This window comes from Sapajus apella, unplaced genomic scaffold (genome assembly GCF_009761245.1).
Source record: "Sapajus apella isolate SASKATOON/1434 unplaced genomic scaffold, GSC_monkey_1.0 scaffold6, whole genome shotgun sequence".
NCBI lineage: Eukaryota > Metazoa > Chordata > Mammalia > Primates > Cebidae > Sapajus > Sapajus apella.
This window is the reverse complement of record NW_022436946.1, coordinates 12,022,097-12,047,039: the sequence shown is the minus strand read 5'-3', so window position 1 is coordinate 12,047,039 and position 24,943 is coordinate 12,022,097. Positions and strand designations below refer to the sequence as shown.

General features: G+C 39.5%; 1 protein-coding gene across 1 annotated transcript in view; it reads right to left on the bottom strand.

The window, feature by feature from the left end:
- Nucleotides 1–13,283: 13,283 nt before the first annotated feature.
- The window catches only part of PERP (p53 apoptosis effector related to PMP22), a 17,036-nt gene continuing 5,376 nt past the window's right edge, over nucleotides 13,284–24,943 (bottom strand). Inside the window, exons 2-3 of the mRNA XM_032274648.1 lie at nucleotides 18,853–18,993; nucleotides 13,284–14,781 (exon numbers count right to left, since the gene is read on the bottom strand). Of these exons, the coding sequence (XP_032130539.1) occupies nucleotides 14,555–14,781; nucleotides 18,853–18,993 (368 nt within the window). The 3' untranslated portion in view covers nucleotides 13,284–14,554. The remainder of the gene's footprint in view (nucleotides 14,782–18,852; nucleotides 18,994–24,943) is intronic.

Here is a 24,943-nt window from a genome sequence, read left to right as displayed (position 1 = left end):
AAAACCTTCAATAAGCTAGGTATTGACGGAACATATCTCAAAATAATAAAAGCTATTTACGACAAACCAACAGCCAATATCATACTGAATGGGCAAAAACTGGAAACATTCCCCTTGAAATGTGGCACCAGACAAGGATGCCCTCTCTCACCACTGGTATTCAATATAGTATTAGAAGTTCTAGCCAGAGCAATCAGGCAAGAAAAAGAAATAAAGGGCATTCAAATAGGAAAGGAGGAAGTCAAATTGTCTCTATTTGCAGACGACATGATTGTGTATCTAGAAGACCCCATCATTTCAGCCCCAAATCTCCTGAAACTGATAAGCAAGTTCAGCAAAGTCTCAGGATACAAAATCAATGTGCAAAAATCACATGCATTCCTATACACCAATAACAGACTTAAAGAGAGCCAAATCAAGAACAAACTTCCATTCACAATTGCCACAAAGAGAATAAAATACCTAGGAATACAACTAACAAGGAACATAAAGGACCTCTTCAAGGAGAACTACAAGCCACTGCTCAATGAAATAAGAGAGGACACAAACAGTTGGAGAAACATTCCATGTTCATGGTTAGGAAGAATCAATATCGTGAAAATGGCCATACTGCCCAAAGCAATTTACAGATTCAATGCTATCCCCATCAAGCTACCAATGACCTTCTTCGCAGAACTGGAAAAAACCACCTTAAACTTCATATGGAACCAAAAGAGAGCCTGCATAGCCAAGTCAATTCTAAGCAAAAAGAACAAAGCGGGAGGCATCACACTACTGGACTTCAAACTATACTACAGGGCTACAGTAATCAAAACAGCATGGTACTGGTACCAAAACAGAGATATAGACCAATGGAACAGAACAGAGGTCTCAGAGGCAACACAACATATCTACAAGCATCTGATCTTTGACAAACCAGACAAAAACAAGCAATGGGGAAAGGGTTCCCTGTTCAATAAATGGTGTTGGGAAAGCTGGCTAGCCATGTGCAGAAAGCAGAAACTGGACCCCTTCCTGACACCTTACACTAAAATTAACTCCCGATGGATTAAAGACTTAAACATAAGACCTAACACCATCAAAACCCTAGAAGAAAATCTAGGCAAAACCATTCAGGACATAGGTGTAGGCAAGGACTTCATGACCAAAACACCAAAAGCATTGACAACAAAAGCCAAAATAGACAAATGGGACCTAATCAAACTCCACAGCTTCTGCACAGCAAAAGAAACAGTCATTAGAGTGAATCGGCAACCAACAGAATGGGATAAAGTTTTTGCAGTTTCCCCATCTGACAAAGGGCCGATATCCAGAATTTACAAAGAACTAAAACAGATTTACAAGAAAAAAACTAACAAGCCCATTCAAAAGTGGGCAAAGGATATGAACAGACACTTTACAAAAGAAGACATACATGAGGCCAACAAACATATGAAAAAATGCTCATCATCACTGGTCATCAGAGAAATGCAAATCAAAACAACATTGAGATACCATCTCACGCCAGTTAGAATGGCGATCATTAAAAAATCTGGAGACAACAGATGCTGGAGAGGATGTGGACAAATAGGAACACTTTTACACTGTTGGTGGGAGTGTAAATTAGTTCAACCATTGTGGAAGACTGTGGCGATTCCTCAAGGACCTAGAAATAGAAATTCCATTTGACCCAGCAATCCCATTACTGGGTATATATCCAAAGAATTACAAATCATTCTACTATAAGGACACGTGCACACGAATGTTCATTGCAGCACTGTTTACAATAGCAAAGACCTGGAACCAACCCAAATGCCCATCGACGATAGACTGGATAGGGAAAATGTGGCACATATACACTATGGAATATTATGCAGCCATCAAAAACGATGAGTTTGGGTCCTTTGTAGGGACATGGATGAACCTGGAAACCATCATTCTCAGCAAACTGACAGAAGAGCAGAAGATCAAACACTGCATGTTCTCACTCATAGGCGGGTATTGACCAATGAGAACACATGGACACAGGGAGGGGAGCACTACACACTGGGGTCAGTTGGGGGGAAACGGGAGGGACGGTGGGGGGTGGGGAGCTGGGGAGAGATAGCAAGGGGAGAAATGCCAGATGTAGGTGATGGGGAGGAAGGCAGCAAATCACACTGCCACGTGTGTACCTATGCAACAATTTTGCATGTTCTTCACATGTACCCCCAAACCTAAAATGCAATAAAATAAATAAATGGGAAAAAAAAAAAGAATAAGCAAACCCAAAAAAAAAAAAAAAAAGAAATGCACTCAACACCACACAACTGTATAGAAATTGAACCTCCTGCTCCTGAATGACTGTTGGGTAAACAATGAAATAAAGGCAGAAATCAAGAAGTCCTTTGGAACTAATGAGAACAAAGAGACAAGATCCCAGAATCTCTGAGATACAGCTAACACAGTGTTAAGAGGGAAATTTATAGCACTAAATGCCCACATCAAAAAGTTAGAAAGATGTCAAGTTAAAAACCTAATATCTCAACTAAAATAGCTACAGAACGGAGAGCAAACACCAAAGCTAGCAGAAGACAAAAAATAATTAAGATCAGAGCTGAACTAAAGGAAACAGAGACATGAAAACCCCTTTAAAAAAAATCAACAAATTTAGAAGCTGGCCTTTTGAAAAAAAATAATAATAAATGAGATAGACCATTAACTAGACTAATAAAGAAGAAAAGAGAGAAGAATCAAATAGACACAATCAGAAATGATAAGAGGGATGTCACCATTGACCCCACAGAAATACAAACAACCATCGGAGAATACAATAAACACCTCTATGCACATGAAGTAGAAAATCTAGAAGAAATGGATAAATTACTGGGTACTTACACCTCCCAAGACTGAACCAGGAAGCAACTGAATCCCTGAGTGGACGAATAATTGAGGCAATAATAAATAGCCTACCAACAACAACAACAACCCAGGACCAGATGGATTTATGGCCGAATTCCACCAGAGGTACAAAGAAGAGCTAGTACCATTTCTGCTGAAATTATTCCAAACTGTTGAAAAGGAGGGACTCCTCCCTAACTTATTCTGTGAGGCCAGCATCATCCTGATACTAAACCAGCAGTGATACAACAAAAAAAGAAAACTTCAGGCCAAATCCTTGATGAATATTGATGCAAAAATCCTCAATAAAATACTGGTAAACTGAATCCAGCAGCACTTCAAAAAGCTTATCCACCACAATCAAGTTGGCTTCATCCCAAGATGCAAGGTTAGTCCCACAAACGCACATCAATAAATGTGATTCGTCATATAAACAGAACTAAAGACAAAAGCCACATGATTATCTCAAGAGATGCAGAAAAGGCCTCTGATAAAATTCAACATTCCTTCATGTTAAAACTGTCAATAAACTAGGTATTGAAGGAATACCTAGTTTATTCCTTCAAAATAATAAGAGATGTCTCTGACAAACCCACAGCCAATATCATACTGAATGGGCAAAAGCTGGAAGAATTCCCTTTCAAAATCAGCACCAGGCAAGCATGCCCTCTCTCACCACTCCTATTCAACGTAGTATTGGAAGCTCTGGCCAGGGCAATCAGGCAAGAAAAAGAAATAAAACATATTCAAATAGGGAAAGAAGAAGTCAAATTATCTTTATTTGCAAATGATATGATCCTATATCTAGAAAAGCCTATAGTCTCAGCCCAAAATCTCTTTAAGCTGATAAGCAACTTCAGCAAAGTCTCAGGATACAAAAATCAAGTGCAAAAATCACTAGCATTCCTATACACCAAAACAGGCAAGCAGAGAGCCAAATCATGAATGAACTCCCATTCACAATTGCTACAAAAAGAATAAAATACCTGGGAATAGAGCTAACAGGGATGTGGAGGACCTCTTAAAGGAGAGCTACAAGCCACTGCTCAAGGAAATCAGAGAGGACACAAACAAATGGAAAAACATTTCATGCTCATGGTTAGGAAAAATCAATATTGTGAAAATGGCCATACTGCCCAAAGTAATTTGTAGATTCAATGCTATTCCCATTAAACTACTATTGACATTCTTCACAGAACTAGAAAAAATGATTTTAAAATTCATATGAAAGCAAAAAGGAGCCTGAATAGCCAAGACAATCCTAAGTCAAAAGAACAAAGCTGGAGGCATCATGCAATTCAGTTTCAAAGTATACCACAAGGTTATGGTAACCGAAACAGCATGGTACTGGTATAGCAGACACATAGAACAATGGAACAGAACAGAGACCTCAGAAATGAGACCACCCACCTACAACAATCTAATCTTCAACAAACCTGACGAAACCAAGCAACGGGGAAAGGGATCCCTGCTTAATAAATGGTGCTGGGAAAACCAGCTACTTGGGAGTCTGAGGCAGGAGAATTGCTTGAACCCCAGAAGTGGAGGTTGCAGTGAGCCAAGATCGCACCACTGCACTCCAGACCAGGTGGCAGAGCGAGAATCTGTCTCAAAGAAAAAAAATAACCTAAAGACCTGGAGACAAAAATACTATTTGCCTCAGAAATCCCATTATTGCATATATACCCACAGGAAAATAAATCATTATAAGTATACAAGCAACCATATATTTATTGCAGCACTATTCCTAATAGCAAAGACACAGAATCAACCCAAATGCCCATCAATGATAAGCCAGATAAAGAAAATGTGGTACATATACATGACATGGAATACTATGCAGCTATAAAAAGGAATGAGATCATATCCTTTGCAGGGACATGGGCAGAATTGGAAGCCATTATTCTCAGCAAACTAACGCAGGAACAGAAAACCAAACACTGCATGATCTCATTTATAAGTGGGAGTTGGATGATGAGAACACATGAACAAAGCAAGGGGGAGCAACACACACTGGGACTTGTTGGTGTCAGGGGAAGGGGGGTGGGAGAGTGTCAGGAAGAACAGTGAATGGATGCTGGGCTTAATACCTAGGTGATGGGGTGATCTGTGCAGCAAACCACCATGGCACACGTTTACCTGTGTAACAAACCTGTACATGCTACGCTTGTACCCCTGGACTTAAAGCTGGAGTAAACAAAAAACCTGTTTCCTATGTTCTCCAGAAAAAAAATGTATTATTTAACTATAAATATAGAAATATAAAATAATTCTGTTTTAAATATTTTATTTTTGATGTTAAATGATTTAATATATTGTGGTAAAATATAAATAAGCCAAAGTTTACCATTTTAAGCACTTTTAAATGTATAATCCAGTGGCACTAAGAATACTCACAGCAATGTGCAACCATCACGACTATTCTAGAAAGTTTTTGATAGGCAGAAACAGTATGTGGAAGGTCATTCTTGGCAGAAAAAAAAGAGGAAGCATGGAGAAATGAAATGTCATACAACTGCAAAAAGCTGGCTATAGCCAGAATGTAGAATGCAGTAATTGCATGTGTGCATGACGCGCGCGTGCGTGCGTGTGTGTGTGTGTGTGTGTGTGTGTGTAGAGGACAAAGCAGTGGTTGGGAGAGGAATGAGAGTTTGAAGATGTGGGTCTAGAAAAGCAAATGGGGCGATGTCATGGAGGGTTTGTAAGCCACACTGTTGAATTTTCTTTTATCCTCTTAAACCTCTTGGCCCATGAGACCCCACAGCTATAGTGGACAGCACCTGCACACTCTCCAGGCAGCTGTGACTCTTCCTCTTTGCCTTCGGGCTTTGGGCACCTTGCTCTGCCCATGCACGGGACCCCTCTGAATTGCTGAGAATTTGATACCTCAAGAGAACTCAACCATTAAGGGACAGAGGGCGATTGATAAGGGCTCCAGCAACTGCGTGTCTCATGAGACAGTTCCACATGGTTGCTCAGGGACTCCCTAGTAAAATTGAGCCCCAGTTGTCCACAGGAACAATCAACTCATTAACATACACTGCATTGGCTTTTCCCCCTTCCCTATATCGATCAATTTCCTCACCTCTCATCTGGATTCCTAGGATCACCTCCCAGTATTGCCTGTACTCACATACTATTCTTGCCTCAGGTTCTGCTTTGGGGGAAAATTAGATGCAGACAAGTGGTTCCAGAAGCAGTCTCAGGGTTGATCCTGCACTTGGCTCACTCCAGCCAAATGCTAACATGAGCGCCACTCTTGCTGATGAATGCATCTGTGAAAACTCCTGGAGGCTGTGGCATCACAATCACTGAAATGCTCACCAGGAATGGATTGGGGTGGAAAAGGAAGCACCAGCTTTCATGATCTCTATAGCACTTGAAAGATATGCGGGCAATAGTAATAGTAAGGATTGTGGACTTGCTGTGAAAGTGAATAAAAGACTCAGGTCAACCAATCATCAGCTCACTATGGCACGCTGTGAAAGACAGAGGTCCTCCATGGATGCGTTTAAACAGACCATTACCTCCTACAGCTGTAGGGAAGAATGCTGATAATCAGGTATAGAACGTAATATAAGACCTACAAAGGAGGCTGAATGCACAGGATAAAAATCAGGCCCTAACAGGGAAAGAGTTAAACTCTATGACCTGGGATGGGGACCTCGAAGTGGAAAGCTCCAGGCTGGCTAAATGGCTTCCTCCTCCTTAGTAAAAGAGAGCAAACTCCCACTGCCTGAGAGTATGCCAAGGTTTGTCCTGGGGCAGATGTTCCACAAGGTGATTTTCATCCTTCTCATTACTCCTTCGCTTATCGCTTCTAGATCAATAGCTAGGCTCAGGCCTCAGAATATCCTGGATGGAGAAGTAGATAGAGTCCATGCTACAGGAAGAAATAGAGTGTCTGCCCAAAGAGCTGGATAACATGTCTGGTAGGAACAGAAGGAACATATCTGGAAGTGGATCTTGAGGATATTGGATTGAGGGATGTGTTGGTAAAATAAACCACCCCTCAAAAAAAAAAAAATAAATAGATAAACCACCCACTTAGAGACAAGTTGATTACATCAGACCCTTCCATCCTGGAGGGGGCAGCAATTCATCCTACGGGGTTGATGTTTATTTCAGTTTCCAGACTTCCCTGCCTGTACTGCCTCTATGAAGTATGGCAGAATATGCCACCCCATAATATGCCACGTTGACATAAGGATTATTTTGAGCTAAAGGCATTTGAAAAACAGCAGATGCAAGGACATTCTAATCTGTTGTTTTCTTCCCCAAAAGAGGAGATTTAAAAACAAAAAAACAAACAAAAACTCCCATGTGAAAAGTATTCTTGTACCAGGAGAAAAGAAATATTCTTCAAAGGGGAGTCCCAACTGAGAGAATCCTGTACAGACAAATGTTATTAAAATAATATTTATCTTTGTTTAGCCGTCCTACATAGTTTAGTTACTCCTCCACAATTGCCTCTCTTTTGTACAAAAGCATTTAGGCTTTGCCAGTTTATGAGTCTTCATTTCCTTATGGGGACTCCCATGTCATCTGAAACGTACATTAAATCTGTATGCTTTTCCCCTGTTAATCTATGTATGTCAATTTAATTCTCAGGCTCAGCCAGGGACTTTAAAAGGGTTGTTTCTCCTACATCTATAAGCCCCACTATATGAGGACTCATGGAGTCCTTGTGTTATTGATATGAGACCCTGTATTATGACAATGGGCACATGACCATGGGATCCACTGGCCTTTTCATATACTGCATCTCCCAGAAACTGTCAGACGGATAAAACATTAAAACAGCCTCTTACAAGCTCAACAGAGGTACCAATTCACAGGCAACACCCTTCAGAGCTGAGGATCAACCCCTTGTACCATCACTTCCACTGTCCCATTTGGGGGAATTTATGACCACTCTAATAGAACATTTAGGCTCTGCAGAATTAGAGGTCTAGGAATGCTTCCACCAGGAAACAAAATAAAGATGCCACTGAACCTAAAGCTACTGCCACTTGTCATTTGGAATTCCTCATGAAGGTAGACCAACTGGTCAACAATCAGAGTTAATATTCTGGTGTGTTAATTGATCCTGATTATCATAAGGGATATAGTTGCTGTACACAAGATTAATTAAAGCCTCAGCAACTGCTATAGCTATGGGAACTGCAATTTGTTTCACCAACCCTCCTGCCCTGTAATTGTACTTAAGATACTGTGGCCGGTAACCATAATACACTGCAACAGCAACATCAGAGCCTACTCAGTGTGAGCCAGAGCTGATCTGCGCACAGCCAGGAGTGGTGGACTTTGGCAGACAATGTTGATGTTCCAACTATGCCTCCTTGCCCTGTCTAATTTAACCTGCAACTACAGTAGAGTCCTCATGCATACTGGCAACTCCCCACCCCAGCCAGCTGTCTTTTTGCCTCTCGGCCTGAGAGTTTTACCTGGTGTCATAGGAGCAATCTCATCCTGCACACAGGGCAACCCAGATGTGCTGGAAATGCTTGTGAGCAAATTTAACAATGAAAATTAGCAGTCATGGCTGGATTTACAGTCGCTCATGCCTGTAATCCCAATACTTTGAGAGGCCAAGGTGGGTGGATCACTTGAGGCCAGGAGCTCGAGACCAGCCTAGCCAACATGGTGAAACCCCTTCTCTACTAAAAATACAACAATTAGCCTGGCATGGTGGCTTGCACCTGTCATCCCACGTACTTGGGAGACTGAGGCATGAGAATCGCTTGAACTCAGGAGGCAGAGGTTGCAGTGAGCCAAGATTGTGCCACTGCACTCCAGGCTGGGTGACAGAGAGAGACTCTGTCTCATAAAAAAACAAACAAAAACAAAAACAACCCAGCAGCCATTGGATAAGTAATTCAGCCTCCCTGTTTTCAAGCAAAACTATTTTGAGGTACGTTCTACAGAGCTCTTCAGAGGTCCCCAGGAACCCACAGAAGTGATCTGATTATAAACACACATATTTCATTCTTTTTTCTCTTAAACTACCCTACCCTCCTCATCCCTCCTTTGTGCGTCCTGGGATCACCTCCCGTATAAATCACCTACTACCAAGTCCCTGTTCAGGGATCCAAATTAAAGCAGCATACCATTAAAAAACAGGAAGTGTTCTGACTGATGATTATAATTTATTTCAGCATATTAATGGTTCTGTAATTTGTATGGTAATAACAAACAAAAAGCAAAAATAAAAACCCTTAAACCATGTTTACCTCTGTATTTCCCAAATGTATTTACATAGTGGTTAACAGAATGGACTTTGTAATTAAACCAACCTGGCTTCAAATTATAATTGCATTATTTATTTTGAAAGTCAGTAACCTCTCCAAGGTTCAGGATCCCTAACTCTAAAATGGGGATAATAATATATCTACAAAAAGATTACATAAAAAAATTGTTGAGTGTGGTGGTGTGCACCTATAGTCTCAGCTACTCTGGAGACTGAGGTGGGAGGACCACCTGAGCCTGGGAAGTTGAAGCTGCAGTGAACCTGAACACTGCACTCCAGCCTGGGTGACAGAGTGAGGTCTTGTCTCAAAAAAAAAGAAATATTTATATATACACACACACACACACATACACACATATATATTAATCTGGAACATGGTTTCTTTTGGAATTATTTATATGCATTTCTCTAGGGAAAATTGAATCTCATCTTCCACAGAAAATACTAGATTATAATTCTAGTGGTGGCTTTTTTTTTTTTTTTTTTTAAAGAAATCTTAAAGAAATTTTGTAGGATTCCAAACGAAAGAGGGTTCTTATCAGTTAACTCCTGCAAATAAGAACCTAAGTTAAAAGTCTCAGCTTGGCAATGAATATAAGCTCAAAAACTTCTTTGAAGATAATTAGTTTGCCTGATTTTGAAACTTCTTCATTCTGAGCAAATGGTTTTCCAGGATAATGTATCTGTGTTTTAGAATGTCGAAGTTGTTTATACTTTGTCTGCCAGTCCTAACTCATGCTGTGATGACTCACTCATCCCCAGGTGGAGAGGAGAGATTGGGCTGATTGGGTTGCTCTGTTACCAAAGTAAACACTAGGGCCCAAGTAGAGCCTTTTTCACTGATCACTTGCTAGCGGACGGACTATGCAAATGGGCTCCCTCGGTAAGAACATGTATAGCTGCCTTTATTCTCAAATGCATCCCTTGGATTACAGAACTACATATTCTGAACATTCTTCTAACATCTTCTTAGAACAAAAAAACTATTGGGTGAAAGAACCTGAACAACCAGGCATGTCTGATATATAAGCTCCTTAGTACCAAACAAACTGAACTGGGATGACTCAGTGGTTTAGAAGCAGTTTCTCTTCTTGAGGTGACTTTCCTTTAACAGTTCAGTTTTGCTATAGTCCAAGGATAGCACCACTCTACCCAAGAGTGGAAGAGACAATTCACTCAGAGATTCCCAGAGAGCCCCTCTAGGGCAATTAGGCTAATAATTAGCCAGTTGTAACTAGAAGCTTATTGTTAGTCTTTGCAATCAGGAAGCATGGAGGTTACATTCTGAACTGAGAAACTTCAACATTGTATTTTTTTTTTTTTAATTACATGAAATCAGTGATGTAAATGCCAGTGTCCTTTATGTCCTTCATTTCTCACCGTCTTCTACATCTGCACAGAAGTCAGTTTTTCTTTAGTGTTTTTTTTCTTCCTTGAGAAAGGATTAAGCATTGATAGGTGTTGCTTGACTTTAGAAATTGGGTGGGGTGACATTGGGGAATGCAAATTATCACTGAACATTTCAACTCGAGTATCTACTGAACTATCCAGTATAGAAAGGATAGAGTAGGGAAACAGATGGTACGCACATGGGATTCCTTTCAAAGTCTCACTTGGGAATTTACTTTTAGTTATGAAATTCAGAGTTTATGTTTCAAATCTAAGTATTGCCTCTTGAAAGTAACTTAATTAAAAGCAGTCAATAATAGCAGGTTAATTACCTTGAGTCTTTGCCCTGGAAAAACTGGCTGGGCAACCCATTGTACAACTATTATGATTATATGATGACTCATTATCACGAACAAAATCTTGTGCCATTTACATCAGCAGGATTCCATTTCTTCACCAGAGAACTATCTCTAAATACATGCGAAAGCTCACATACTTCTGAGTTTCCCTTTGTTTATTTTTGCAGCTAACAAGAGTGTTTTGAGGTTAACAACGAAGCACAGGATAGTACACGTGGAAGATCATTAACATGACTGGATAGGAACATCTTTTAATTTCCCTTTCTTGGCGTTTTCCACACCCGAGGTGGATTGTACTCAGCACTGCCACACCTAGAAAATACACCCAGATACCAGAATTGCAAAATTCAGGAAGAATGCACCGCACACCATATCCAGGCAAGCCAAGCTCACCCAAGGTTGGTCTCAGAAAGCAAAAGACTCTGACCATCGACAGATGGGGCTACAAGCCCAGCCTGTCTGCAGGGATTTTTAAACCTGAAAGCACACTAAAGATAAAAGATAAAGCAATCTTTTGACCCCCAAAGACTTATTTTTAAAACTCAACTGTAAATAACTGCTGCAGGAAGAATGAGGAAGAGGGAATTTAAAAGAGGAAGTTAGGACTGAATCCATTCGTCTCAACTTCCCTAAGCAATCCACTTACTGATTAGTGCTTCCAACTCAAGGAATATTTTAAATTTTTTAATTAGAAAGCCTTCTATCAATGAAAGAACCTGGAAGGAAAGGGGATCATTTATAATGATTTTACAGGTGAGGATATTGCGACCAGCAGGGAGATGACATGCCCAAGCTTGCACAGATAGCAAAGACCAAAGTTGGGATGAGACTCAAATATGCCCTTACAGATGTGCTTAGAGAAACAAGTCAGTGTTCACATTTACTGTATTAATAGGCATGTCTTTCAGTGGGAGTTTGTAGTAAAAAAAAATAAACTAAATTAAATTATGATGAGTATATTTTCCATTGTTTTCATTTACTTAAAAAAGGAAAGCCTATTGAACTTGTTAGTTTTGCAGTCTATGGTTTTAAAGCTAAGTTATTACACCTGACAGCTACCTTGTGTGAACACTGAAAGACCTTGACATATTCCTTCTTTGTTATAGTCAGCAGTAAGTGGCACTTAGCATGTCTGGCTACTTACAGAGTGAAATAATTGCTTAGGAACCTAGAACTGCTTATTTAAAGGGTGGGGACCCAATATAATTACTGAACCAAAAAGCATCTCAGCTTTACCATGGGAAATCTCATGCAATGCATTGTTAGTCTTCAGGTGGTTTCTCAGCCCAATTCTTCATTACTTTCCAGCATTCTCTGGAACTTCTCTTCTGTTAATGACATAAAGGTATCTGTCTTGGTGAATTTGAACCTACAAGGAATGGAGAATCTCCATACTAGAGCAAGGCTGAAGGAGGTAGAACATTTCAGCAAAAGTAACAGACTTAGTTTATCTTTGTCGTAAATAGTTTAGGTTGACATGCTTCTATTATATCAGGCTCATTGGTCCCAGGAGGTTGCATTTTTTCCTAAATGTGCACCATTAAAGTATTGTGTCATTGAGGAGGGGAAGAAGAAAGTTGGATGGGAAATAATACAAAGACAAGTGCACGTGTCAGAGAAGTTTATAAACTGAGTCATTTTCATGTGTAACAGGAGACCACATTTCTTAATCTCTAGATATCCATTATCTTCTTGAATGAGTTGTGCTATGATTTTAAAAGGTGGAATTTTTAACATTTTTAATTACCACTTCAAATCCTCCACCAGTCGTGGCATAGTTGTGTGGGTTTTTGTTGTCAATTTTGGTATAATCACCCAGATTGTCTATATTTATGAGAAACATTCACCTCGCATTTTGAAAAGCATAGAAAAATTCACTGTCAAGGACTAGCTGGCCAACGGTAGCCCTAGGGAGAATTATTTCCATTCTCTCACCTAGCCACTCTGTACCCATCCTCATACTGACATACACCATAGTGAAAGTAACCTATGACCTATGATGGAAAAAAAAAAATGATAAAACGGGAAGGTGGGCAAGAAGAAAAGAGACTGCTACCCCACTACCTGAATGGAAGGGGGCCCCATCACAAGGAGGAGGCTTCAGCGAAACTGCCCAAATGGCCCCCGGGTGTCTGAACCTACCAGAAGTCTCTTAGTCCATTTTCCTGTGGTTAGTAGCACTGTAGAGATATTGTTTAATGTGTGTATAGGGTATTGTTTATTGAGGAAAAAGTTCAGGGAGTAGGCTATTAGAATTCATTAACCTCTACTCAAAAATCGGGTTTGGACACCTAAAATGAGCAAGGCCCTTAAAACTGAAAAACAAACAAAAACCCACTTTTTGTTATATCCCATGTTCTTGTTACCCATTTTTTAAAAAATTCCCTTCCCCAGATTTGAAAAAAAGAAAAACTGCAAACTGGAAGCAAGTTTAGAATACCTGGTTTATTGGGAAAACTTCGTAATGCAAATTACAATTGGCTTTTTCCACAACTTACAAAATAATAATGTGATATTTAAAAGGAATTGGTTTTCATTATGTAAGTAGAAATGGTAAAAAATCGTAACAACACATCTGATGCATCATGCATACGCTATTCAGAGAAACTCAAATCCCCAAATTCTCGTGTGGCATGTTTTACATCAAATATTGTAAAAATGTTTACCAAGAAAGACCAGGATCTTAACTATATGTAGGTTTCTGCTTAACAGTTGCAAACTATCGGAAGCCTGTGTATATGACAGAGCCCAGATAAACCTGAGATTTAGAAAAGTGAGCCATTTATTCTCCTGAGACTGTTTTAGTGGCACTTTTGTGACAGCCATGGCCCTCCTAATGCTTTACTATACAACCTAACCAGATCTATCAGTCATGATAAATTAGACCCGGTCCATCTTTCAATCCAGTCTACTCTGGTTCTGAACATATAAACACAAAACACTACAGATTTCTTAATATAGCCTTTTCCCATACCCTAACCCTATAAAGAACTTTAAAAGACACAATTTCATCTAAATATTTCACACTTAAAAGAAAGCCTTACTAACTACAGCAATAGGTTTGGACCACAAAACAATACTTTCCTAGATGACATATCGAGTCAACATGAAGCTTAGCAAAAATGAATTATTCAACATATTAATGAGAAATTCTCACAACCGATATGCATTTAGGAAACTCTTTTGCTTTCCTTTAATAGTTTGAAGGCTTGAAAAAAACCTTTTTTTTTTTAAACATTTCTTTTAGACTGTTGAGTCATTGATAATTTTTAGCATTATCTTCCTCTTCTCCTTAGACCTTAGCAGACCCAATCCATTCTATCTGAAAATAACAAGAACTTGATCAGATTATTAAATCTTGGAAACCTCATTTTTACCTTATGAAGTGTTAACGTTCATGTTCATATTCTCTTACAAATATAGTATAAATGTTATGGATAGATAAAAGGAAATATTGTGAAATTAGTTAAATATTGTGTAATTAGTGAAAAGACACAACTTCACAAAACATAATAAAAGATGAACATGAAACGATAACACTACTTAAAAAATATTTTCTCCCAAATTATTTCAGCATTTTTGACTGGTTTACTAATAAAAACACCGCAAAAAAAAAAAAAAAAAAAATGGGTTCAAAGTCCCGTGGAGAAACAGTTTCCTCTCTGGAGTCCATCTCAGCAGCAGTGATTTTCTCCAGTTAGGCAGAGGTGTAGAAGTACCTAGGCTTGGCATTGCCCAGGAGGTCATCTTCGTAGTTTGGGAGGCAGCAGAAGAAGAAGGCACAGCCGATCAGGATAATCGTGGCTGCCCACCCAAAGCCATAGGCCCAGTTGTAGATGTAAGTGACAGCGGGGTTGGCGTGAAGGTTGAAGGTCTGGGTGTACTTCACGGGGTAAATTACCAGAGAGATGATCTGGAACACAGCTAAAGGGAAGAAAAAAATCCCAAGCTATGAATGCATACATACATGAAGGAATGAATACACAGTAATGACAGATTAACTCCTTCCACCAAGTTTCTGCCTTAAAATAAGTATAAAATCTACCTGGAGGCAGAAGGAATCTCGGTAAGCACAGGCCAAAAAAGATTCTTGACTACTGTTGTGTAAGAGATGCCTGGCACTGAGCAATATTACACACACATGCCAAATAGGTGAAAAACCCACAGAAGATAATTGGAGAACCATTCTATATTGCATAAGCATTATATATACTAAAGCAAAACTGTGGCATACAATAGAAAGCAGGACAGTAAAGAACAAACTATTTCTTTCATCTTTGGGTTTCCTATAACAAACACATACTTAATATGTTCAATGTTAGCAAAAATTACATATATTTATATATATACACACACACAGGCGTGCACACATGACTCGATATTCAGTAACACATCACTGGAATATTCATTCAGTAAGTAAATGAAACAATGAACTAATATTGAGAATGGTGAAGGGAGAATCCCCAGAAAAGCCTGCAGAGGACGTGGGAATCTGAAGAGGAAACAGACGTGGAGGGCGGGCAGGGGGAAGGGCATGAGGAGGTACGGTGGGGACAGAAGTCAAAGCAGCAAGTGACCACAGTGGTTAGGGAGGCGTGTGTGAGGGCGCGGAAAGCAAAACGTGAAGATTTCTAAACTCTGGTATAACAGTCACATTAGTGCAGTTATTATTCATCTTTCTAATAGTATTTAAGCAATTTCAAAAAAAATGAACATTATTGAGTCTACTTTCGTGGTTTCTTCCAGTGGACATGCATAATTTTATAAAGCTACAATGAATATACACGTGTGTGTTCCACACCCTTTTAACTTAATATTTATATATGCATTGCCATGTCAAACAGATTTTAGCTTTTTAACCATAAGACACTACCCTCCACGAGGAGGGACCAAGTGGCTGTGGCCTCCAGGAAGGCATCAGGGAATCTGATGGTAGTCCTCACCACCATTTTTTCTGCCATCTAAATTCTTTTCTACAGCTCCACAGATGTACCCTGAAGTCATTTTCTTTTTCTTTTTTACTGCTAGAAAGGCTATAGATGTTTCCATATCTTCATTTGCTGCTTGTAATTCGTAACTAAAACACTCCTCTTCTCTTTCAATTTGCAAAGGACAATGTTGGGGCAAATCTTAAATACTTATCTACTTCTGGTATGCTTTAAATAGCAAACTCTTACTACTTAAGTTTGTCATTTGCCACCACATACTGTGTAAGGCACAAAAGCAATGCTTCTCTACGTTGACTTCTGATTTTCTTAGTAATAAATATTAAATGTTGCTGTTTATCCATTCTGGCTCATCATGTATGAAGTCTTTATAATAGTTTGGATGAATTTCTGCAAAATTTAAATTGTATCAGTATTCAATTTTTCTGATGTTTAATATAAGAATATACAAAAATTTAAAATAACTTTCTATGAAACATATCTTAAAAGTCAAATAGGCCTTATTCTACATTACCACTAAAAATGTGTTGAGATTTCTAAACTTTTTATTCTTCTAAATACATTTTCTATTCTATTTTTCATACTTGCTAAAGGAAAGAATGAGCATTGAATTACAAAATGAAAACACTAGGTTAAGCTGTTAAGCTGTAAATCTGTTGAAATTCACTGAACCCATTTTCTTTACAACAATAACCCTGCTACCCTGTCACTGTGGGTGGCCATTGCTAGATCTTTTTGTTTTAATGCTATGTGACAGCAACGAATGACAGAGTTTTACTGGGATATTTTTTTATTCTGGTAAAATATACATAAAATGTATCGTATTCACTTTTAATTGTTCACTCTAAGTGTACAATTCAGTGGTATTAAATAAAGTCACAATATTGTGTAACCATTACTGCTGTCTACAACCAAGCTTTTTCATCCATACATAAACTCAGTATCTCTTAAAAAATAACTCCCCATTCTTCCCTCCCCGCAGCCCCTGGTAACTTTTATTCTACTCCCTGTCTCTGTAAATTTGCCTATTCCAGGTAGCTCATGTAAATGGAATAATATATTTGTCCTTCTATTCCAGGCTTATTTCACTAAGCATAAGGTTTTCAAGGTCCATCATGTTGTAGCGTATGCCAAAATTTCATTCCTTTTTGTGGCTGAATAATATTCCACTGTAGGTATATACACATTTTGTGTGTCCATCCATCTGTCCATGGACACTTTGGTTTTTCCACCTTTTGGATGTAGTGAATAGTGTTGCTGGAAACATGGGTTACAAGTATCCTCAAGTTCGTGCTTTTAATTCTTTTGAATATATATCTAGGAGTGGAATGCTGGGTCATATAGTATTTACTAGGATTTTTCAACTAACATTAATGTCCTAGTGTGTCATTTCTTTTTCTTTTTCTTTTTTTTTTTTTTTTTGTTTGAGGTGGAATCTTGCTCTGTCACCCAGACTGGAGTACAACAAGGCAATCTTGGCTCACTGCAACCTCCATCTCCCAGGTTCAATTGACTGTCCTGCCTCAGCCTCTCACGTAGCTGGGATTACAGGTGTGCACACCAAGCCCAGCTAATTTTTGTATTTTTAGGAGAAACAGCCTTTCACCATGTTGGCCAGACTGGTCTCGAACTCCTGACCTCAAGTGATCTGCCTGCCTCAGCTTCCCAAAGTTCTATGATTATAGGAATGAGCCACCACGCCCAGTCTTAGTGTGTTATTTCTAATGGTAATTTAAACTGGCATTTACAGGAGTTTTCTAAGACATGTGAAAGGAAGATACATCAAATGTGTTTCTTTGCTAGGGTCTCATAAATTTGAACTACTAAAATAACAAAGTAGAAATGAAGGTGGGCATCAACCAGGTTCTTTACATCTTTTGTGATTCCAAGTCATTTCTGATTTTGAAATATTATTCAAAATGCAAACTTTGAAAATATGAGGATCAGGAAGTAAAGTTTATTTTTAATCCAGAGAAACTGCCAAATGTGTCACGAAGACGGTCAGGCTGTGCCTGTCCCAGCCGGCTCTGAGGCACTCTCCTGGCTTCCCACTCATCTGTGTTGCCTGCAGCTCTGCCAGCTTAACTCTTGTAAGGTCAGGGAACCAGCACAAAGTGGCCTTCCTCCTGGCTCATGCGTGTTCATACAGACCCCTTCTAGTCATAAGGCTTCTGACCTGTTTCCAAGACCGTCTGCTCACTTTGTATTTGTGCCTCAGGTCTGTAGCTTGATTTTCTGTTTTGGTCCGGTAAGCCTAAACTGGTGTGTTAAGAAATGACCTGTGGCCTCGCTTTGCTGCTCTCAGCACCTTCTCTTTTTCCCTCCTCAGAATGTCCAGTTTTACTTCTGAATCTAGCTCTGTGGTTAGGGTCCTTCCCCTCTGACAGATTTCCCTAATGCCAGGCACCTGACTAAAATTTCCAATAATTCATCTCCTAAAATCCTAGTTCATGCTCCATCAGTAAGTGTTCACCCTGGCCCTGCACACCTGAATAACTAAATTTCTTCACATCACCTGTGCCTGGACCTCTGTCTCCTCGCACAGGCCCCATGCTACAGATTCCAGTTCTGGCCCCTCCCAGGGTCTTCTATCTCACAGCAGAACACCATTTCAGGACCTACATCATAAGATCACAAGACTCTTTCCACAAGGGAAATGGTTCAGGAGCATTCAGGTTCCCTTGGCAGGGGGCTCACAGCAGGCCAGGGCTGGGGACCCCTATGGAGATCACCGCTTTTCCAGGGCTGACATAGCCTAGTTTCTTGGATAGAGGAGTCAGTGGATAGGGCCCCCTAAGAGAGATACGGGCATGCGGAGTGACACCCTGGTCACTTGGGTAGGGAGTACAGAACACTGCCTGAGGCACAGGAGGAAAGGGACCCAGATCTTAAAACACATCTTTCCTCTGTCACTTCTGCCCTTGGTGATACATTTTCTGAAAACAGGTTAGAAACTGTAATTGTCATGGGTCTTCTTTGTGGAATCGACCATTACTAAGTTGATGCCCACGGAAGACATAAATGAAGACTTGCTGACACATAGTCTTACCAGCCAAGGCAAGGAGACCTCCAATCACTCTTAGGAAGACAAGCATCTGGGGTCCACAGAGGGCGAAGAAGGAGAGGATGAAACAGATCACCAGGATGATGAAGCCGCAGAAGAGCATGGCAGCTGCTGCTCTACCCCAGGCTGCAAGAAATGAAAGAAACAGCAATTAACAAGACAGACATCCCAAGTTTAGAAATTACCTATCACAGTATCAATAGGGTTTTGGGCTTTTTTCCCCTACTAGTTATGTTCGGATGGAAGGACAGTTTTTCTTTGGACAATACTTAAGCCTCTCCATATTTCAAGAGAAGAACAGGCAATTAATGTGTAAGAGATTAATATACTGAGACTCAGAAATGCCTTCTCCCCTCCTCTAGTTTTTGGCAAAAGTTTACATCTCTGAAACCAAAGTCAAACTTCATTAAGCTGTTTTTCATGTAATAAGTTTGCCACCTAACGGGTGTATTTATAAGGTTCACCCAGGTTCTAACAACATGATCCTAATAAACAACATTTTTGATACTGAACAATCCAAATTATACACTCTTTAGGAAATGTTTTAAATACCTTTAAGGGACCTTTGTTTCATACTAATGTTTGGTTCCATGCAAAAATAATCATTGAAAAAATATATTGATGTCTAGGCAGAGGTGTTAAATAAAACGGTTTCAGTGTGGAAGTAGCTCTGACTGTGTAACCGGCTTGGAAGCAAACTACTTTTCTAAATTTCTGACTAAATTTTAATTTCCTAGGTATTCAAAATGTGTTACACAAGAGATCTTATTTATCTATCTTTCCCCTAAAAAAAAAAAAATGATGTGATGGATATCAAGTTCTAGGTTTGAAGACCTCAGGCGCACCTCCAGCCGTGGGCCATTCTATTCTGCACTGAGGAAATACAGAGCTCCATGCTCTCCACACGAATGGTTCTAGTCAACAATGCCTATTGTTCAACCCGCACTGAGGGTTAAAATCTCTTCACACACAACCTTTCCTCTAGCGGTAATACCTCGTAACATTCAGAACATGCATGAGCTCACGGAATCCTCACAACAACTTTTTTTTTTTCAATTTTATTATTTATTTATTTATTTTTAAGACGGAGTCTCACTCTGTCACCCAGGCTGGAGTGCAGTTGGTGGGATCTCGGCTCACTGCAACCTCTACCTCCCGGGTTCAAGCGACTCTCCTGCCTCAGCCTCCTGAGTAGCTGGGATTACAGGTGTGCACCACCATGCCTGGCTATTTGGTTTTTATTTTTATATATTTTTTAATTTTAGTAGTTTTTGGGGTACAAGTGGTTTTTGGTTACATGGATGAATTGCATGATGGTGAAAATTTCAGTGTACCATTACCTGGGTAGTATAAATCCCACAATAACTTCCTAAGGTACACACTGCTATTGTTCCTATTTTAGAAATGGATATACCTAGAGTTCAAAGAACCTGCCCGTAGCCACACAGCAGGTAAATGGTTTAGACAGAATTTGAGTTCAGCCTGTTTGAATCCAAAACATAACTTTTTAAAAGATACAATTTACATACTATAAAGTTTGCCCTTTTAAAGTGTATAATTCAGTGGTTTTTATTATATTTACAGCATTGTGCAACCATCTCCACTAACAATCCAGAACATTTTCATCACCCCAAAAAGAAACCCCGTGCCATTAGCAGCCACCCTCCCTCCCCTCTTCCTCCAGCTTCTGGTAACCACAAATCGACTTTCTGTCTCTATAAATTTGCCAATTTTGGACCTTTCACATAAATAGAATATCATATACTATGTGTCCTTGTGTGACTGGCTTCTTTCACTGAGTATAGTATGATGCGGTTCGTCATGTTATCGCATCAATCAACACTTCATTCTTTTTTACGACTGGTTAATATTCCATGGTATGGATATGCCACTTTATCCATTCTTTTGCTCGTGGAAGGTCATGCACGCTTAACCTATTAGCCTTCACTGCATGTGAAAAGGAGAGTCATGAGTTACATACCCTCCGCCTTGGCGTTACCCTTACTCTGTAACACAGCACAGCTGACAGGATTTGTCCTCATTTAATTCTAGGTCGTTTGACTGGTCAAGGTGAGGCAAAGATGTGAGCTGGCAGAAAGAGCAAGGGCGTTGGAGCTGCGGGGCCTCATTTGTTCCCTGCCTCTGCCCCTGCCCCTGCCGGCCATACTCCGGCCTCTGCATCTGTTTTCCAAGGCTAAAAATGCCTGTCCCAAGATGACGGTGAGGAAGGAAGCACACCGCTATCAGTTACTAACTCCCTGGCCTTCGCAACTCAAAACGTTCCTCCTGTGTCCCTGTGACTTTTCTCCAATACCTCGTGTTTTTATTTTCTTCTGCATGCACAAGGTTCTGCGCCATCCCATAAAGATGGTTCCTCCGCCATCTGATGCATTTTTCTCTCTTCGTCTGTTAGAGACAGACCTGAACTAAGGCTCCACGTGCCCTTCTCCAACTCCCATGCACCTTCCAGGTCTTCCTCTAGATTCATGAATGACTGGGGCTCAATAGATTATTAAGGAGATGAAACACTTCTCTGTCCCAGGAACACTGTTTTCACATGAATTAGGTCAGGATAGGGGTGAGACTGTACCTGATTGGGCCTGGTTTTATATGGACAATTTTTATTACTTTCCTCCAAATCTTCTAGCTCTTCCTGTCAGACCACTGAGCGATTTTAGAGATAAGGTTAAAATGGGAACATTTATTTTAAAATAGAAAGGAAAAGGAAAGCCAAAATGTGAAACTCAATAAGTCTCTTTTCTCACTTTTGCCTTGTTCTTCAAGTAAGATAACTTTTAAGAGAACAGAGACCGTGTTTTGGAAAGAACATTAATTAATCAGACCTCTCAAAGTATAGCCCACAGACCACAGAGGCAAAACAGGCAGTGGTGCTTCTTAAAAAGATACTGATTCCTACCAGGCCTGGTGGCTTACACCTGTAATCCCAGCACTTTTGGAGGCCGAGGCAGATGGATCACGAGGTCAAGAGATCAAGACCATCCTGGCCAACATGGTGAAACCCCGTCTCTACTAAAATACAAAATTAGCTGGGCATGGTGGCGCACGCCTGTAGTCCCAGCTACTCGGGAGGCTGAGGCAGGAGAATTGCTTGAACCCATAAGGCGGAGGTTGCAGTGAACCGAGATCGTGCCACTGCACTCCAGTCTGGTGTCTGGCAACAGAGCAAGACTCTGTCTCAAAAAAAAAAAAAAAAGATACTGATTCCTGTGCCTCCCTCCAGACCTACTGTATCAGAGCTGGCAGGCAGCACCCAAGAATCTGCATTTTAGTCATGTTTCTTATATCCATAAAGTTTGAGGACAACTTAGATGATTAAAGTCCTTATTAAAACAGATGCAGCACTACCAAAAAGGAGTGTACAGCTTTACGCATGTGACCCGCTGTCAATTACAATCTCATTCTTTAGACTTTTTTAAACGGCTACTGCTTATCATTAAGTTCAATTAAATCCAATAGTTAAATAAGCAAAAAATTTTTATGTTGAGTTCACGTTTGAAACTTTGCAATGAAATATATCTATATATGCATGTAAAAGAATGCAAACATAACTAAAAAATTGTATAGCAGAATGTGTTTTCAATAAAAACAGGCAAAACTTCCTAACAAGGAAACTATTTCAATAACTAAACTTTTATAATCACAGATAAAGGTTTGAAAAGTCTAGCTAAACAAATTATATATAATATTTCTATAAGGAGTAATATTAATAATTTTATTTATTTGAGGAAAATTAACATAAAAAATTATTACTATTATATTTCATCCAACTTTATAGCTGAAGTATAATTTATGCTTAGTTTCAAGTGCTTGGAAGGAATTAAACCAAAGAAATGGTAAGCGAATTCACCTAACCTAAAGCCAACAGGTGAACATAAATACAGGAATATTTTAAGATCTTTTCCCATGCTATGTTAAAACAATTCAGTGAATGTCTTGCTTATTTAAAGTGCTGAGTCTAGAGAAAATCAAAACGGAAAATTAAACATTTTGTCTTGAGAAAGACTGCCTTGGAATTAGAACATGTAAAACCTGCTCCTTGCATCATGGAAACACCCACATTGAATCACTTAACTATCATTTAAGACAGGAATCTTGGCACAGTTCCTAAAGATCTTGACTAATGAATAACACATATCTTCAAGTAAAGCAATCTGCCTTCTCATGTCAATGACGGTTTAGACCACACCAGGTCTGAGCAGGGTCCTCCCAGCCCACTGTTTTGTCTGAGAAGGGGAGTATCAGATGTGAAGACTTAGGACATGAGTATTCTCCATGATATACATTTGGAAAAGTTAATAACTTTATGCCCTAGGTAGCTGTGGTCTCACTTAGCTACCCAGAACAAGCCTAATATCTACAAACTGACCAAATCCTTTGGGAGCTGTTTATATTTTTATATTATATCATGGTCTAAATTATACCCTATTTAGACCCCACTGGAAAACATGAATTTTTAGAAATTGTCCTAAAGCTACATCTTTCATGATTCAATAGACAGTCCTCAGTTTTTCAAAGGCAGACTATCCATCTTTAATATGAACACAAGTTAGTCTTTCATTACTATTTTATATACCAAATTTGTGTGTGTGTGTAAGTATGTATGTGTGTGTGTGTGTGTGTGTGTAAGTGTGTGTGTGTAAGTGTATGGGAGAGAGTAGAAAGGATTCTCATTTTCAACTGTCATCCTCTGGACTGAGACCACAAAAGCATTCAGTACTCTAGGTAAACAGATGCTGTGTTTCCATGTAGGAATGTTTGTGTTTGTTTTATTTTCTTAAGGAAAGATCAATTTGGTGTTTTATATATGTAATATATTATATGTCCTAACTTTATTTTCTAAGTACCACTTGGAAAAGTTCATGTAATCAAAGAAACCAGCAGCATTATAAATCCAATTTTAAGTGATATTCATTAGATGAACAGTAGCTTATTAAAGCTTGCTAGCCCTTGCAAAGATTCAACATTAAATCAAGAACACAGAAACGATTTAATGGTCATTAACAAAACTTCTAGGAAGTGTTTTTAAGTTTTTTGTATGAGAAAACATGCTATGTTTTTTTCCAGAAATTACATACAAAAAAAGCCCAAAATGCTGCAAGGCAAATACAGCTAGGAAAAGGCCAGTAAGATCAACTAGAAAAGCAAAAAAAAAAAAAAAACAGAAAAAAATAAATACCTTAAATGTCAAGCTAGAAATAGGCCAGCCACGGTGGCTCGCGCCTGTAAGCCCAGCACTTCAGGAGGCCAAGACAGGTGAATCACGTGAGGTCGGGAGTTCAAGACCAGCCTGGCCAACTTGGTGAAACCCTATCTCTACTGAAAATACAAAAATTAACTAGGTGTGGTGGCACACAGCTGTAGTCCCAGCTACTCAGAAGGCTGAGGCATGAGAATTGCTTGAACCTGGGAGGCAGAGGTTGAGGTGAGTTGAGATCGCGCCACTGCACTCCAGCCTGGGCCACAGAGGGAGACTGTCTCAAAAAAGAGGTCAAGCTAGAAATTATAAACTGAAGCTTGAGAAAAGAAAATAAACTTTTAAGGCAAGAAGAACATTGTTAATATTTTTTAAATTGTTGGTAAGACTTCGGAGACTATCACTACTTTCTCCCGCAAAGGTAGTCCTCCTTTCAACGAATCTGCCGCATTCTTCAGTAGTTTTAAACATGGCCTGCCATCTTACTCGATGCCCTGTGACACCAGTGTGGCACCCAACCAGAGTCCAGTCCCCTTCCAGAATACAGGACATCTGTCAATAATACCAAAGATTCTGTATCATCCAAGATTTTGTCTGATTTCTTCACATTGTTTATATAAGTCTCTTGAAGCCAAACACAGACAAAACTGAAGACTGGATAAAACCACAGTTCAAAAAATAAAAAAAGATCCTACCTACAACTAAATGTAACCATGGGAGAATGATATATTCAAAAATATAGTTTTGCATATTCAATGAGGAGGTAATCCACAGTGATTTGGTCCGTGCTTTTGAAACTTAAAAATCCGGCCGGGCGCGGTGGCTCAAGTCTGTAATCCCAGCACTTTGGGAGGCCGAGGC